The following is a 16,362-nucleotide window of genomic DNA, read 5'->3' as shown; positions in this document are numbered from 1 at the left end:
CAGGTATTTACATGAAAAAAAAATAAATAAAAATGAAATAGAAAAATTATAATGCAAGAACACCAATTATGATTCTGTTACTACATCTCTCAAATTAAAAAACATTATATGGAGGCAATAAAAGTTCTTTTCTGACAGTTCTGGAACACGCATAATGTCATTAAGAGCTTACAGTTGAATTTGTGTAGTTGTGTTCCACTAAAATGTTTCGGGCACTGTTGTTGATGTGTTTGAAGCGATCTGGGCCAAGCAGAATACCTCCATACCAGCGAGAGACTACCACCAAGACGTTGCGTGCATCCAAAATCTGTTCCATGAACAAAACGACATTCGATATTACTGTGAGTGCAGAAGAATGCATGGATCCCACACTGCTCACAGGCAGCACCCAGAAGCATTTTGCAGGTGTTGAATGAACCTCAAAAGATAGTGGATACATAATGCATCAATATAATCTAACTGGGAAGAGATGCAACTCTGTCTCAGGCGACATGTACAGTAATGCCCCATTATAGAGGTGGTGGGAGCTTGATGGCAACCTTCATTTGGTGCTCCATGCAGAAACACTGATTTCCAATCACAGTAGATACATGCACAAACCTGCAGAGCAGCATACCAGTGATAAGCACTGTTAATATATTTATTTATTTATTTTTAACAGGTTTAATCTTGTTTTGGCCATGGTCATAATGTGAATGTGTCCCAGTCAATGGGCTGGGCCAACAAGGTTCTCAATCCCAGCCACAAGACCAAGGGAGCATCCTTAGACAAGGCTCAGAATTTACATTTGACCTTGACTTAAGTGACACCATTTAATTGTCATCGGAAGTCACGCTCCTGGAAAATGAGTTTATTCACAGTGCATTATAATGCCACCCCTACAGCCTAAATTCCATACGTCCATATCCAGAAATCTGCTAACCACTGGGAAAGGGGATTAGACATAATTTGGCTAAGCTTTCCTCCTCTCACACTCCGTCACCATATCCAAAGCACTGCAGTGATGCCACTTATTGAGTAATGACACTGAATGCTTGTTTTCTAGTCATAAATTTAACAAATAGCAAAATGCACTATTCCCAGTCTTCTTCATCCTTCCTCCCGTTTTCCACACTTCCCAGGGATTAAACACAGCTAACTTTTACAGTGTCAGTAGATGTGATTCTCCATCTGCGCTTTTCTCCACCTCTGTTCTTTACTTCCTTCTCCCACTACTCCATGCCACATTCATCAACTTCATTCTCCCCCACTACCTTCCATCACTTCTTGGGTTTAACCTCCTACTAACTCCTGCCAGTGCTCCTCCTCCTCCCACCTCCTATCACCATCGCCAGGCTCATGCTCACCAAATGCTGCCACGCCTCAGGCATTCCTTCCCCCTACTTCTTACGTCCGTTCTTTAGGCTCTCCCCCTCCATCTTCCTCTCACTTCTGGTCTCCTTTGTGTCTGTTGTCACCACTTCTTGGGTTCTTTCCCCTACCACTGTCTATGGGCTCTTCCTCTTTCTCCCTTACCCTCGTTAAGCTCCTCTGTCCTTCCCCTGTCCTGCTACAACTCCTCAGGCTCTTTCCCCCTTGTCCCTTTATCATCTTCTGGTTGTTGGCTCCCATGTCTTAAGTTCTTTCTTCTCTCTTTCTTGAGTCCTTCCTGCTTTTTTCCTCAGCTTATCCTCTCCTTCCTCCATGTGGCTGGGATTGCCACATTATCCTCTCCTTCCTCCATGTGGCTGGGATTGCTTTTTTCCTCAGCTTATCCTCTCCTTCCTCCATGTGGCTGGGATTGCTTTTTTCCTCAGCTTATCCTCTCCTTCCTCCATGTGGCTGTTGCTTTACCCCTCAGCCCCCTCCGCTGCTCCTTTCTCCTCATTCCCACACTGGCTGCCACAGTTGCAAATATCCAAGTGGCCCAGTGGCCCTTCCAATCTGTTTCCTTACTCCACCATGATGGCGATGCCATGTATTCAAGTGGCTCAATCCACCTTGATGGAAAGATATACATGGATTAAATATATAAGAAGTTTATAAAAACTGGAGAAAAGTACTTATTTGAACATGTGGGACACACGAGACAAAGGGATCAGTGCAAAACAGTATCTGAGGTCTCTAAAGCTCATGTACAATATATATATATTTTAGTGATAGTTATAGCAGGACAGGAACTGATATTCTTCTGCCTGTCATGGCCATCTTCCCTTCTGGTTAAGCCCTCAGGTGCTGGTGGCTGGCAGGATTTAAAATAAAGGTGCACACAGCAACGGCAAGGGCACCCACTAAAAAAAGGCTGAGCTGCAGTGACAAAACAAGAACCAGAAAGGTGCCCACGAAAACAGACAAGTGACCAGGCGTGCAAGACAAGCTTAAGATCAGGATCAGACAGACAAGAACAGGACAAAATAAACTAAGGCAAGAAGGCCTTATATTAAGGCCACAAACAAGCAAACCAATAAGAACAGAACAAGGTAAAAAAAAGCCACGGATTAAGGGCCACACAAGATTATAGCTGAGATACATTACGGACCACAATTAGCGCTAGGATCTAAGACCAACCAGAACCCAGCTGAGGCAAGACACTTATAACTCTGGCATTGCCAGAAGAACATGACCACCAGCAGGACCTCAAAGCCATACCGCCTGGAGGACTAGGCAGCAGTATACAAAGCCCACTGAGGGCCCCTGCTGGTGGGAGGCAAGAACTGCCCACGGGCTCTCACATGGGTTTAAAAACATATGCTTTCACCTGCATAAGATGAAGGAGACGTCCGCCTGCTGCTGTCTCACCATCATCTTCACAATCTTGTAAGAATGTTTGTTTATCTTCACAGTATATTCTGGAAACAGATGCAATAGGGTTACACAGCATAATCAGTACTGTGAGAAAAACACAAAATCTGTGGCTTGGAGCCGAACAGGATATGGAAAATATACTGAACACATCGGGGTAGATTTACAAAAAGGGCGCCCTCGCGTACTTTTGTAGGCGCATCAGGCGCAAACAAAAGTACGCTGGATTTTAGTAGATACGCGCGTAGCCGTGCGTATCTGCTAAAATCCTGGATCGGCGCGCGCAAGGCTACTGATTTCGTGTAGCTGGCACGCGCCGAGCCGCGCAGCCTACCTCTGTTCCCTCCGAGGCTGCTCCGTTCCCTCCGAGGCCGCTCCGGCAGCGCACGCATGTTATAAAATCGGGTGTACATTTGTGCGCGCCGGGTAGCGCGCACAAATGTACCCCGCGCGCGTAAAATTTAAAATCAGCCCCTTATTGAATAAGGGTAGAAATCACCCGGTGCGTGAAATTTAAAAAACCTGGCTAAGTAAGCTCCATAGACTTGAGCGTTGAAAAGCAGAGACGCCATGAAAGAGAAATGCTGTCCAGTTATCTAAAAAATTAAGACGGGATTGTAAATACTTCGGCTGAAGCAGCAGTTTGCGAAACATGGTACCGTGTTGGGCCCGAAGTAAATCACAAAAATTGGGAAGTAGTGCACTTTTTACAATTTATGGTATTGAAAAACGTTTTAAAAATGTCTTAAAATGGACCTATAATTATACATGTGCCCCTGTGATTTATCAATAGAACATAAGTCATTTTCTAAAAGATATGAACTAAGGGGTTATATGATGGTCCCATAAAACTATTTAAAAAAATTATTTATATGAATTGATAAAGTTGGCAAATACGTCTATATTTTTATATTTGCAATAGTGTGTTGCCTCATAAGGCGTGGTTTCTGTAACAGATAGATGTAAGCCATCTTTGACAAAGAGCTTTTTATTATTCCATACATGGCCCCAGCCCCCAATATATCCAAAACTGTGTTCCTTACACCAGGATTTGAGCCATACATTGAAGTTATCAATATGGCTTAGCCTCTCCTTCCCCTTTCCATGAACAGGTAACACTTCTGAAAAGGCAATGGTTGTCACCATGTGACTAATCTGCTTCGCTAGAGACTGGAAATCTCTCGGTACCGCTTGGATGCTGTTTCTAGCAAGGTCGTTTGTTCCCAGATGGATGATAATATCAACTTTAGAGTCTTTGCTTTCTTCTTTGATCGCTTTGACTATCTGAATAGCATTAAACAGTTAACACTTGGCCAGGGCTGTTCACTGGACACTGTATCTGCTATTGATTTTGAAAACACCTCCCCCAGATTGGCTAGCTAACAGGTCGATACAGTAAAGTGTGCTCCGTCGGAGCGCACTGTCAGCCTGCTCTGGACGCGTGTTTTCCCTTACCCCTTATTCAGTAAGGGGAGGAAAACACGCGGCCCACCCGCGGCACCTAATAGCGCCCTCAACATGCAAATGCATGTTGAGGGCCCTATTAGGTATGCGTGCGGGATCCAGTAAGTAAAATGTGCAGCCAAGCCGCACATTTTACTCTAAGAAATTAGCGCCGACCTTTGGGTCGGCGCCAATTTCTTCCGGCGCCAGGAAAGTGCACAGAAAAGCAGTAAAAACTGCTTTTCTGTGCACCCTCCGACTTAATATCATAGCGATATTAAGTCGGAGGTCCCCAAAAGTAAAAAAAAGTAAAAAAAAAATAAATTTGAATTCGGCCCGCGGCTGTCGGGCCGAAAACCGGACGCTCAATTTTGCCGGCGTCTGGTTTCCGAGCCCGTGGCTGTCAGCGGGCTCGAGAACCGACGCCGGCAAAATTGAGCGTCGGCTGTCAAACCCGCTGACAGCCGCCGCTCCAGGCGTCGCCTAATTTGCATGCTGGAGCATACTGGATAGCTCGCACCGGCGAAGGGCCGGTGCGTGCGCCGGGAGAGCGGGCGTTCGTCCGCTCTCCCGCGATTTTACAGTATCGGGCTGTAAGTTAAGCTTTTTCCTTCGTTCTCCCCAAGAATCTGTAGTTGAGCTGTCTCCTTGAAGTTCAAAGCAGACTGAAGACTTGATTGCCCCCTGCAATACACTATTAGTCACCTGCCCAAAGCTGAGGAACCCACTCCCTTATTTTTTTGTTTTGTTTTGTTTTTTTTTGCTTAAGCAAACACACAGCAATTTAATGCAGCAATATCAATATCTAGGAAAATATAGAGAAAGCAAAATAAATAAATATAGTCACTACTGTCTGAATGAATTTTTAAGTTGCAGTCAGGAGCAGTAGGTTTATTAGTTACAGCAGTGCACCAGCACCATCAACTTGAAAAAAAAAAAGTGTGCAGTGCACCACCAAACTGAGCCTGTCAGAGTCTGACAGCCATGCAAACTCATAATGCAAAATATAACCAAGAAGCCCTAAGGATAAATTAAACTTTTTTTTCCTTAGCTCTCCCCAAGAATCTGTAGTTGTGTTGTTGCCTTGAAGTTCAAAGCAGTCTTCCTATTTCAAAAGCTTCAGCAGTAGAAAACAAAGTATCAAAATAAAGGGGGCTGCAGATAAAGGACTCATAGGAAAGAAAAAGGTTATGGGGAGGGTTGTTATAAAAGAAAGGCAAAACTTAATAGGAGAAGTGCTTGTTTGTCAGATTATTCCCTGCCCAGTGACTGCAGCTTGCAGAGGAAAAAGAAAGAAATCAGCCCTTGAATTAGGAGTAATAACATTTCTATGTTCCCCCTTTCTAGGGGCAATTTAACTTTGCTCCCTAACTCCTGGGAAGTTGGAATAGGGCAGCACTGCTAAGGAAATTTCCCAGCTCCAGGATCCTGGCAGAGTTGTAGAAACAAAGCCAGTTAATTGACTTTAAAAAAAAATCCTGAATAAACAGATTAAACATAAAAAAATTCCATAGGCCTAAAACACAACAATAAACATAAATATGATAAAAAGTAGCACCTGGAGCAGCTGTTTATACATAGCAGAGGTGAAGGAGTTTTGAAGCGCTGGAGGGTATTATGAGTTTGCGTGGCTGTCAGACTCTGACAGGCTCAGTTTGGTGGTGCACCGCACACTTATTTCAAGTTGATGGTGCTGGTGCACTGCTGTAACTAATAACCCTACTGCTCCTGACTGCAGCTTAAAAATACATTCAGACAGTAGTGACTACATTTATTTATTTATTTATTTTTGCTTTCCTTTGGTTGGGTTTTCATTAGCTTAAAAACAGTATTCATACGAAACCGAGAAAATGACAGCAGATACATAACATCAAGCCCATCTAAGGTGCCCAGTTACATTCTTGTTGCAATGCTCTAGAACCCAGGGATCCTCTGTGCTTATTCCAGGCTTTCTTGAATTGTTATTGGTTTTGTCTCCATCACCAGCCCTGTCAATGAAAAAATATTTTCCCAGTGCTGCTTCCGAGTTTACCTCCTTGGAGTTTCATGCCATGAATTCTTGTTCTAGAGCAGTGGTTCCCAAACCTGCTTTAGGGGACCCCAGCCAGTCAGGTTTTCAGGATATCCACAATGAATATGCATCAGATAAATCTGCATGCAATGGAGGTAGTATAGATATCCTGAAAACCTGATTGGCTGAGGCTCCACCCCCCCCCCCCCCCCCCCAAGACAGGTTTGGGAAGCATTGTTTGAAAGCATTCTTTCTTCTGAAAAAGGTTCCCTTCCTGTGCCTGATTTATACCTTTGAGATACTTGAATGTCTCTATTTTTCTACCTCTCCTCTAGGGCAGAGATATTTAGGTCGTCTCATCTCCTATGGCTTTTCAAGATTTATTACCTGTTTATCACTCACCTGTATGCATAGATGTTGTGGGTAGCACTTGCAATTTTCTTATTCTCATATAATTTAGCAAGGACCATTTTCACCTTAGAAAAAAAAATGAAAATTTCAGTTAAGTTCTCAATATGCAGCATCTCTACTAGATAAGGGAGCCCTGACCGACGTGCCGCAAATGCGCAGTAGAGAGCAGCTCTACCACGCATGCGCGGGCGAGCACGTCGGCCAGAGCGGAGCGTGCCCGAAAAAAAAATGGTGCTGGGAGGAGCAGAAGCGGTGGCGGCAACAGCAACGAGCAGGAGCGGCGACAGCGACAAGCAGGAGCGGGAGGAGCAGGAGCGGCGGTGACGCGCGCGAGGGAGGGAGGAGCAGTAGCGGCGGTGGCGGCGACACACGTGAGGGAGGGAGGAGCAGTAGCAGCGACAACGCGCACGAGGGAGGGAGGAGCAGTAGCGGTGGCGACGCGCGCGAGGGAAGGACACCCCCCTGTCTGCCGGTTGTGGATGAGCTGAAAGGGGAGGGGATTTAGAGAGAGGGAGTAAGTGAGGGGAGGGAGGAGAGGGAGAATAGAGGGGGGAGGGAGAGGGAAGGAAATGGACCGAAAAATTTTTTTTAAATGTAGCCCGTTGTTACGGGCTTAACGGCTAGTATTATATATAAAAGCATTAAAGTAACAAAATTGTGGGGCGTATGAGATAAGGAAGCAGCACTGTGAATTAATCTAGAAAGAGGGAATGAAACATCCATTTATGCTGGTGTGATATTCAGACCTCCATCACAGGTAGAAGAAATGGATAGAGATTTCACTGACGACATTTGCATCCTTTCTACGAAAGGGGGAGGTGCTATTGCTAGGCGATTTTGATCTGCTGGATGTTGATTGGGATATCCTGGTTGCACTGTCATCTAGAACAGTGGTTTCTCAACCCAGTGCTCAGGACACATCTAGCCAGTCAGGTTTTCAGGATATCCACAATGAATATGCTTGCAAGGGAGGCAGTGTATGCAAATCTATCTTTTGCATATTCATTGTAGATATCCTGAAAACCAGACGAGTTGGGTGTGTTCCAACGACTGGGTTGAGAACCACCGATCTAGAAGCAGGGAGATACTGTATTGTCCGCAAAAAGAACCATTCCAGCAACTGGTAACAGGACTGACATATGATGGGATGATACCGGACCTGAGATTACAAATTTCTGAAGTCATAGCGGTGGGGATCATTTGGGATCCAATGATCACTGGATATTATGCTTCACTGTTAGAGCACAGGTAGTGGCCGTTCATTCAAAGTCAAGGATCCTGGTTTCAGAAAAACTAACTTTATTAAGACGGGAGTACCTCAAGGAGCCATTAACTGGAAGGGATAAGCTATGGGAAGTAGAAGAGCAATGGGCAAACCTGAAAGATAATATAAAGGCAGCAAACAATTTGTTATGGAAGTAAATAAAGGTAAGAGGAAAAAGAGGCCTCTATGGTTTTCTAAAGAAGTGGCTGAACGGTAAGGGAAAAAAAGGCTAGCGTTCATAAAATACAAGAGATCGCAGAAAGAAGACAGGTAACAATATCTGGAAAAGCTAAGAGAAACTGGGAAAGTGAAGGCACACACGAAAGAAAAAATAGCTAATACGGTAAGAGAGAAGGATACGACTTTTTTTTTTTTTTTTAAAGATATGTTAGTGACAGGAGGAAATGAATAAGAGGAATTGTAAGACTTAAAGGTGAAAGGGAGGCTGATGAGGAGAAAGCAGAACTCCTTAACAAATATTTCTCTTGTTCAAGCAGGAAGGCCTTGCAATAGGAACCCAGAAGACTGTCACAATAGGAATGGAAGAAGATTGTGTTCATGAGGAGCTATCAAATCTAAAAATAGATAAAGCAAAGGAGTCAAATGGGATATATCTGAGGCTATTAAGGGAACTTAGGGAGGTTCTGGCAGCATCACAGTCTGACCAAACTCTCCAACAGGGAAGACAACCTAGGTGGTGTGGAAAACACGAGGGAGCTAGTAACGCTTAAGGAATGGTCAAGACAGGGGTGGTCTTTGGGTAGGGTGAGCTGGGCCGTCACCAGAGGCACCAGGAGACGAGGGGCTTTAAGCATGGACCTGGTTCAGGAGAGGCAACTCATGCAAATACTAGCTGCAGAGTGTCCACCAATGTAAAGGCACAGGTGTTGCCAAGTCAGCAGCATTGAAATCGAGGCATGCTCATGTGCCTCTGCATCTCTAAGGCGACAGATCTGGATGCTCTTCTCTGCTGGCTTGGACATCTTTCCTCTTTATCCATGGCTGTGCAGTTCACTACTGTTCCTAGGTGCAGAACAAAGAGAAGAGGCGCTGGGTCCACCTGTGGCTCTACAAAAGTTTCTTGAGCAGCAGGACAGGGGATAACCCATGAACATGCTGCTGGGTCCAAGTTAACTGCAAAGGTTTTTTGGGTTGCTCGGTTATGTGTGTGCATGTGGCTGTGTATAATTTCATAGAGGTCAGTATTCAGTCAGCCATGTTTGGGTAAAATTTATTTGGGCAACTTTGGGTAACTTTATCTGGATATTCAGCCTGAAGACACACCCGGTGAATACCTGCCCTAAATTTACTCGGGCAACTTTAAGACTGCTATTTACTCGGGTTACTTTGACCAGGCAATGATACCCTGAGAACACCCACAGTGCTGCCTTTTTGTGCCTGTACATTTTTCTCAGGCAACAATCTGCCCGGACAAAATGTAGCTAGGAAGCAGGGGCAAAATGTAAACCTCCTGCTTCCTCTGCCTATCTCCAAAGTTTGTCAGACAAAAACTTTTTATATTGATCTAAGAGTCATTCACATTTTCCAAGTAGGTTAAATTCTTTAAAAGAAATCCCCATCTGTTGTGGGAATTTTTTTTACCAAATCTCAGGAAGAGGCTTGCTTGAAGCTCTTGGTGAAGGAAGGGAAGAGTGGGGTCTTGGAGAATGGCTGGAAGCAGAGACTGGAAGACTGGGTGAGGGGGATAACAGTACTTGGATTGTGGAGAAGAGGGGGAGTGTAGGGATTCAGAGATTGTGGAGGGAGAGCAGAGCTTCTGGAGAGAGGGGCATCACAATTGGCTGGGGGTATGAGTGGATGGTGTGAGATGGGGCTGTATAAGGGTCAATCTGGAAACAACGAAAGAGGGACTATTAATGAAAGTTTGTCGAGGGCCCCATAAGTGATTAAAACAGCTCTGGATCTAGGACAGGAGTACTGGCCATGCGTGAGGAGGGGCACTGGCCACGAGTGAGGAGTAGGGCAGCCAGGCTGAATGGGCAAGATGGAGGGGGGGTAGAATGCCTGGAGGGAGAGAGAAGAGACTGCTGGGAGAGAATGCTTGAAGAGAGGGGAAAAAGGGTGTGGGAATGCCTGGAGGGAGAAGGATGAGAGAATATTGAAAGGAGGGGAGAATGGAGGGAGGGAGGTGAAAGGAAGAATGGATGGAGGAAGAAATGGGAATAATGCTGGGAGAGGGACAGAGGGGGAGAGACGAAGCTAAGAGGGAAGGGGAGAGAATGTCTGGGGGGGGGGGAGGGGGGGCACCATCAACAATTTTCACCCAGGGCACCATTTACCCTAGAGTCAACCCAGGTCGAGAGCAGTGGAACACACCTACCAGTCAGGTTTTCAGGATATCCACAATGATCATGCATGAGATAGATTTACAATCACTACTTCCACTGTAGACAAATCAAACTCATGCATATTCACTGTGGATATCCTGAAAACCAGTCGGGCTGGGTGTGTCCCGAGAACCGGGTTAAGAAACCTTGGTCTATAATCTGGCAGCTAAAATTAAATGCTAAAAAATGCAGGGTCATGTTTTTGGGTTGCAAAAACCAAATGGAGCAAAACAGCATCAGTGTTAAAGTTGTGTGCACAAAGCAAGACAGTGGGATCTAGGGGGTGATCATATCTGATAACCTAAGGTGGAGAAACAGGCAGACAAGGTGACAGCAAAAGTCAAAGATGCTTGGGTGCACAGGGAGAGGAACAGCCATCAGAAAAAGGAGTTAATATTGCCTCTATATTAGCGTCTGGTGAGACATTGCTTGGAGTATTGTGTAAATTCTGGAGATCACACCTTCAAAAGGATATAAACCAAATAGAGTCCTTCCAGAGGCCAGCTACTCAAATGGTCAATGGTCTTAATAAAGCATATGGAGACAGGATTAAAAATCTAAACATGGGTAGCCCAGGCTCTAAATTCTAGTCTCTAAGTCACTAGTAATGTGTCCTTAACTTTTCCCTCAAATTTTCACTTAACTTCTACTTTTGGTTGTGTTGGGATTATGGTCTTGTAGAATAAGATAGCACTTTTTTGCTTATTCCTTTAAGTAAGCGTGTGGAGAAATGACCTCTCTAGTGGGGAGTATGCTGTCTGCAAATATAAACCTGAGTACTAATTGGGATTGTGCGATTCTGCAGTGTGATTCAGAGGGAAAGACTTGAATTGATTCTGGGAATCCTGGTGGACCTGCTGGTTATTCTAGTCCAAAAGGGCCTTTGTTGCCATGGATGGGGTTGTACTGAGGGAATGCTCCTAGGTATTTGTCTCATGAGATGTGGAACCTAGGAGGCGACATAGACTCTAGCAACATTATGGAAGACCCCTTGACTCTCTGGAAATGTCCTCCCGTGAAGAATTCAGTGAATCTGTAGGAGTCCTGATGACATTGTGGTGTAGAATGACTATTGTACATAGGTACTGATCTTAATGCACTGCTGGAAGAAGAGTAGTGTGTGTGGTTTTTTTTTTGTTGCTGCTATTTCTGATGTGCAGTCATGTGACTCATCCTTTTGTGATTTTTACTGTTGACAGCTCGTACCTCAGAAGAATAAAAATTTTGATAATTTTGAAATACAAGTCATTGTGTATGATTGATTAAGAAATGCTAGGGTTGAAGATTTGAGTTTTGGTCTTCTAATGAATCCAGAAAATGTTGTGAATGGGGTAGTCTGATGGTCGCGGAGGAGAAAAGGTTGATTTTGGTTATTTCCCTTTGCAGCAATAGACAATTATGTTCCCTAGGCCTCTGAGTTAGCTCCAGTTCACCATACAGCTGACCGCTGTTTTTAAAATCCACAGAGTTGGTGCTAGGACCACAAAAACCCAGCATCATACCTCTTATTTTAGGAGGAAAAAAGGCTACATGACAGAGAACATTCAAGTGTTTCAAAGGAATAAATGTATACGAGGTGGACCTCTCAACAGAATGGAGGCCCTAGAATGAGGGGACATGGAATAAGGGTGAAAGGGGGTAGGACTCAGAAGTAACTGAAGGAAAGATTTATTTACCTAAAGGATGGTGGAGACACAAAACAGTCTCGCTATGGAGGTGATGGAGACAATGACCATGTCAGAATTCAAGAACACACGGGACAAACAGAGAGAGGATCTTGGAGGGAGAAGGGACTATAAAGCTGAACAGATGTGGATGGATAGACTGGATGGGCTATATGGTGTTCATCTGCTGTCATGTATAATGTTCCTACGTTTTACCCTCTCCACAGAAAGCATTTATACACAAGAAGAAAACCTCTATGCAGAGAATACGTATGGACCCGGAAATCTGGAATTGGCTTAAAGTAAGCTTGTGCCAGTATATTAAAGCCTTCGCTTGTTTGTCCGAAGTGCCAGTCAACCCATGAAGCAGAAGACCCGACTTGAGGACTGAACTGGGGACGTTCTGCATGGCATCCCACAGCACTTAAACACCTGACCACTGGTCCTTAATGCTATATTCTAACAAAATGGGTGATGCAGATTAAAGTGCTTGCCCTATCTGGAGTGTAAACAGACAATGTCTCCTCAACTAATGCACAAAGCAAAACATGATAAAAGAAGAGCCTGGCAGTTATATTTCCAATCGGAGGTGCGGACAAGATGTCTCTCTTTTTTTCTCCAAGAAAGCAAGAAGAAACAAAAGAGAGAGAAGTATGAAATAATGGACTTATTATGCACCCTCCCCTCGCCCCACAAAAAACTATGTTGCCAGCATTGAATACATACTAACCTGCTGGGCAGTAACCACGGGAGCCAGGTGAGCCTGGAAAGTGCTTCTACGATCTGTGATTGGTTCACCGTGCTGAACTGGTGGAAGCTCTTCATCTACCAATTTAAGACAAAAAACATTGTCATGCGGGTTCTTCAAACTGTTACCACAGTAAAAACACAAGATGCAGGAGATTGCTAAAGCTCTAGAGAGGCTGGAACTGCGTTTGCAACTGAAACTACAAATTCTGTTAAAAAAATATTAGCTCTTAGCTTTCCAAAAGGGAAATTAGATCATCAAAGAAATAATAAAACATTAACAAGCAGAATGTTAAGCCCTAAATTAAAACATACAGACCCATGTCTAAGCAAGAGTCCTAGTTTACAACAAATATTGGTGCAACTGAAAAAGAAAAGTGCAAATCTGCATCCTGCAGAACGGGGGTCCACAAACTTTTCAAGAGACGGGCCACATTGGACGTTTCAAGTCACCAAGCAGGATGGTATGGGTGGATGAGGGAGATCTCCTTTCTGCTGAGCAGGAGGTGGGGGGGGGGGGGTGTGTGAGGATATGTCTGGCCCTTTGGATGATTTAAAATGCTATAAAAAGGGAGGTGTAGCAGATAAAATGCCAGTAATATTTCTATTACTTCTGAGAAATTGCCAACTTCTGAGAAATTGCCAACCTGACACACCCCTGGGAACTCTGCTCTCGTCTTCCCCTTCATCTGCCCCAAGGTAGGTACGGGTGTGTATGTGGGGGTAGAGGGGCGTGGGTATTCCACTCCCTCCTACCCTCTCTTCACTCTCATCCCCTCCCCTTCCTTCTTACTCCCTCCATCCTCTCCCTTCCCTCTCAATCCCTCCCCTTGTTACCCTCCCTTCCCTCATTCACTCCCATCCACTCCCTCTGCTCCTCCTTTCCCTTCACTTCCATTCACTCTTCTCCTCTCCCCTCCCCTTCCTCACTCAATCTCTTCTCTCTTGTGCTGGATCTGATACTTGCAAATGAAGAAAGATTTTGCAATGTCACGACATGTGGTCACCTGAGATTCAGTCATCACCAGAGTTGCGAATTAACACAAGAGCAAAGGCAGGGAGGGGGTTACACAAATGTCAAGGTCCTGGATTTCAAGAGTACTAACTTTGTTAAGACGGTGGAGTTACCTTAATGAGGAACTGGTTGAATGGGAAGATCCAGGAGAAGTACAGAAAGAAGAGCAATTGTAAGGACAACAATACAGTTTAGATCCCCTCCTAATATATTTGGATATTTGCTCAAAGATATAATCTGAGCTATCAATGTAGTAAAGAAATCATTGTCATATTGACCGGGTACATAAACAGATGCAAGGATAATCAAATTATCAAAATAGGGTCCCCAGCAATATATCTACCTTTGGAATCCACTACTGATTTCTCCAACTTAAAACAACACATTCTTATGTATTAACACTACCACTCCACTATTTTAGTTGTGCCTGTAGCACTGAAGATCTATTTAGCCCATATTTGCTTTAATTTTAAAAGTTATCTGATGTTTGAACATCTTTTCCCTTGTCACATTATAGTTAAGTCAGGCCATCATCTCACATACATATGTAAAAATAAATCCAGGGCCAGTGTTAGCTTTTTTGCTGCCCTGTACGAACAATTACTGTGCTGCCCCCCCCCCCCCGATATTCATTCATTCTCTGTCGTGGGTCCACCAAAAAGAAACCCAACTACCTTCAGTGACTCAAACTTTAAAAACTGACACTATTCCCCCCCCCCCCCAAAGCAGTCTACTATACTGATTTTTGTATGTGATTTTATAGTAAATCACATTGGGCAACTTTGTATGGTTTGAGATGCGATTAATACGAGATTTTAAATGAATAAATAAATACCGTGGCACTGACTGGACCAGGTAAGTTGGAAAGGGGATATAAAATAGAGGGAAATAACCCTGAGTAGTTGTGAATGAAGGCTCCTGTTGCCAGATCCCTGGCCCAGCTCAATTTAAACTGGCTGGAAGCCAAAAAAAAAAAAAAGTTATCTTGCATGGTCGAAACACGTGTTGGGATGTTCATATCTGTCAGTGGGGGCTGTTCACTTGTTAATGCCCCCTTTGACTGGCAGGCTTTTTACTAATCATAATTAAGTGGCTTGACTAGCTACATGTTAATGTAGCTTGAGAACGCAACAATTTATCATCATATTGTAAATTCATCATCATATTGTAAATTCATATTGTAAATTCCAGAACCAGTGACTGTTACCCACAGATAAAATTTGTCTATAGTAGGTGACTGCAGATTATGCTGGTCTTGAGAAGCAATTCAGGTTACTCTCCACTCCAGAACCAGTAGGCCACATATCATGCAACATGCTAATCACAATTTGTGCTTTTTGACATTTTTCGCTAGTGTGGTGTGCACCTCTGTGTTTTGTCATATCCTGAAACCATTTGTCTCTGGCTAATAAGGACTGCAGGTACTATAGTGCCTTCACTTTAGACATCTTGCCTATAGGGAGGGTAATTTTCAAAGGGACCTCTGCAGGTAAAACAGTGTTATGGGTTTTACAAAATTGTCTGCTCAATATGCAGGTAAAGCAAATTTGTTTACCGTAAACAGTGTTTTCTGTAGATAGCAGGATAAATTAGCCATGATCTGTGAGTGAGATCGTCCGGACTCATCTCTCTAAGCTAGTAGAACTTTGAGCTCTACTGAGCATGAGCGGGAGTTCCTGCACAGGCATTGCCTCAGAAGCCTCCTCAACCCATGACAAATCTAGCAGTTGTATAGTCTATTTTCCAGGGAGGAGGGTGGGCATCTCATGCCTAATTCATCCTGGTATCTATGGAAAACACCGTTTATGGTAAGCAAACTTGCTTTTTCCGTTGATAAACATTCTGAAATAGCCATGATCTGTGGGGAGTCCCAAGCTGAGGACTGTAGCAGAGCGTTTACTTGTAAGCAACTTGGACTCCATCATGGAAAGGAGACTGTTGCTGGAATATGTGATGCAGGGCTGCCCACCCAATGACAATGTCAGAAGATGCCAGACTATCTATTCTAGACAATAATGGATGTGAAAGTATGTGCAGAGGACCAGGTAATAGCCTTACAAATGTCTTCAATGGACACCTCTTGTAGATGTGCAATGGAAAAGGCCATGGCACAAACCTGAGGAACTTGAACCCGATGTGAGAGGTCGAATCCAACCGCAGTATAGCAATGCTGGACACAGTTCGTAGTCCAGTTAGTCAAAGTTTGTTTTGCAACAGCTAAGTAAAAAGTCTGTTGGGATCATAGGAAACAAACATCTGCAACAACTTTCTGTGCGCCTGAGATTGACACTTATAGTAAGCAAGGGCCATTTTGCAGTTCAGTGTATGTAGAGCTTTTTTGCCGTCATGAGCATGAGATTGAGGGAAGAAAGTGGGCAGAACTATTGATTGGTTAACGTGGAAAGTGGATACCGGTCAGGGTGAAATCATTAACCTGCTTGAAAGCTTTTAAGAAACTCTTGCTCTTTGAGCAAGCATTTTATTAAAGATATCTTACAATTAAATTCAAAAGAAAGATTAAAAAAAACAAAAAAAAAAACAAACCTATTTCCCTTTATGTTTCGGTTGTTGTACTTTGCCGGACTGCTTTAGATTTGATGTTATTTTATCCTATTGTTTTTATTATTGTGAGGCTTGTTATGCCTTTTATATGGTTTGTGCATGCTGTATTTATTCAT

At 43.8% G+C, this 16,362-nt stretch overlaps 1 protein-coding gene across 3 annotated transcripts in view; it reads right to left on the bottom strand.

The window, feature by feature from the left end:
- Positions 1–16,362, bottom strand: part of IMPACT (impact RWD domain protein) — a 53,857-nt gene that overhangs the window by 7,970 nt on the left and 29,525 nt on the right. For all 3 annotated transcript variants that reach the window (XR_003854791.1, XM_029591153.1, XM_029591152.1), the window contains 4 exons: positions 12,653–12,747; positions 6,638–6,711; positions 2,738–2,828; positions 173–307 (listed from right to left, as the gene is read on the bottom strand). Coding sequence is in view for 2 of the 3 variants with exons in the window: in XM_029591153.1 (XP_029447013.1) it covers positions 173–307; positions 2,738–2,828; positions 6,638–6,711; positions 12,653–12,747 (395 nt within the window). In the remaining variant the exon portion in view is untranslated. The remainder of the gene's footprint in view (positions 1–172; positions 308–2,737; positions 2,829–6,637; positions 6,712–12,652; positions 12,748–16,362) is intronic.

Source organism: Rhinatrema bivittatum, chromosome 2 (genome assembly GCF_901001135.1).
Source record: "Rhinatrema bivittatum chromosome 2, aRhiBiv1.1, whole genome shotgun sequence".
Taxonomy (NCBI): domain Eukaryota; kingdom Metazoa; phylum Chordata; class Amphibia; order Gymnophiona; family Rhinatrematidae; genus Rhinatrema; species Rhinatrema bivittatum.
Note: the sequence above shows the minus strand (reverse complement) of the source record. Positions and strands in the feature narration are given on the sequence as shown.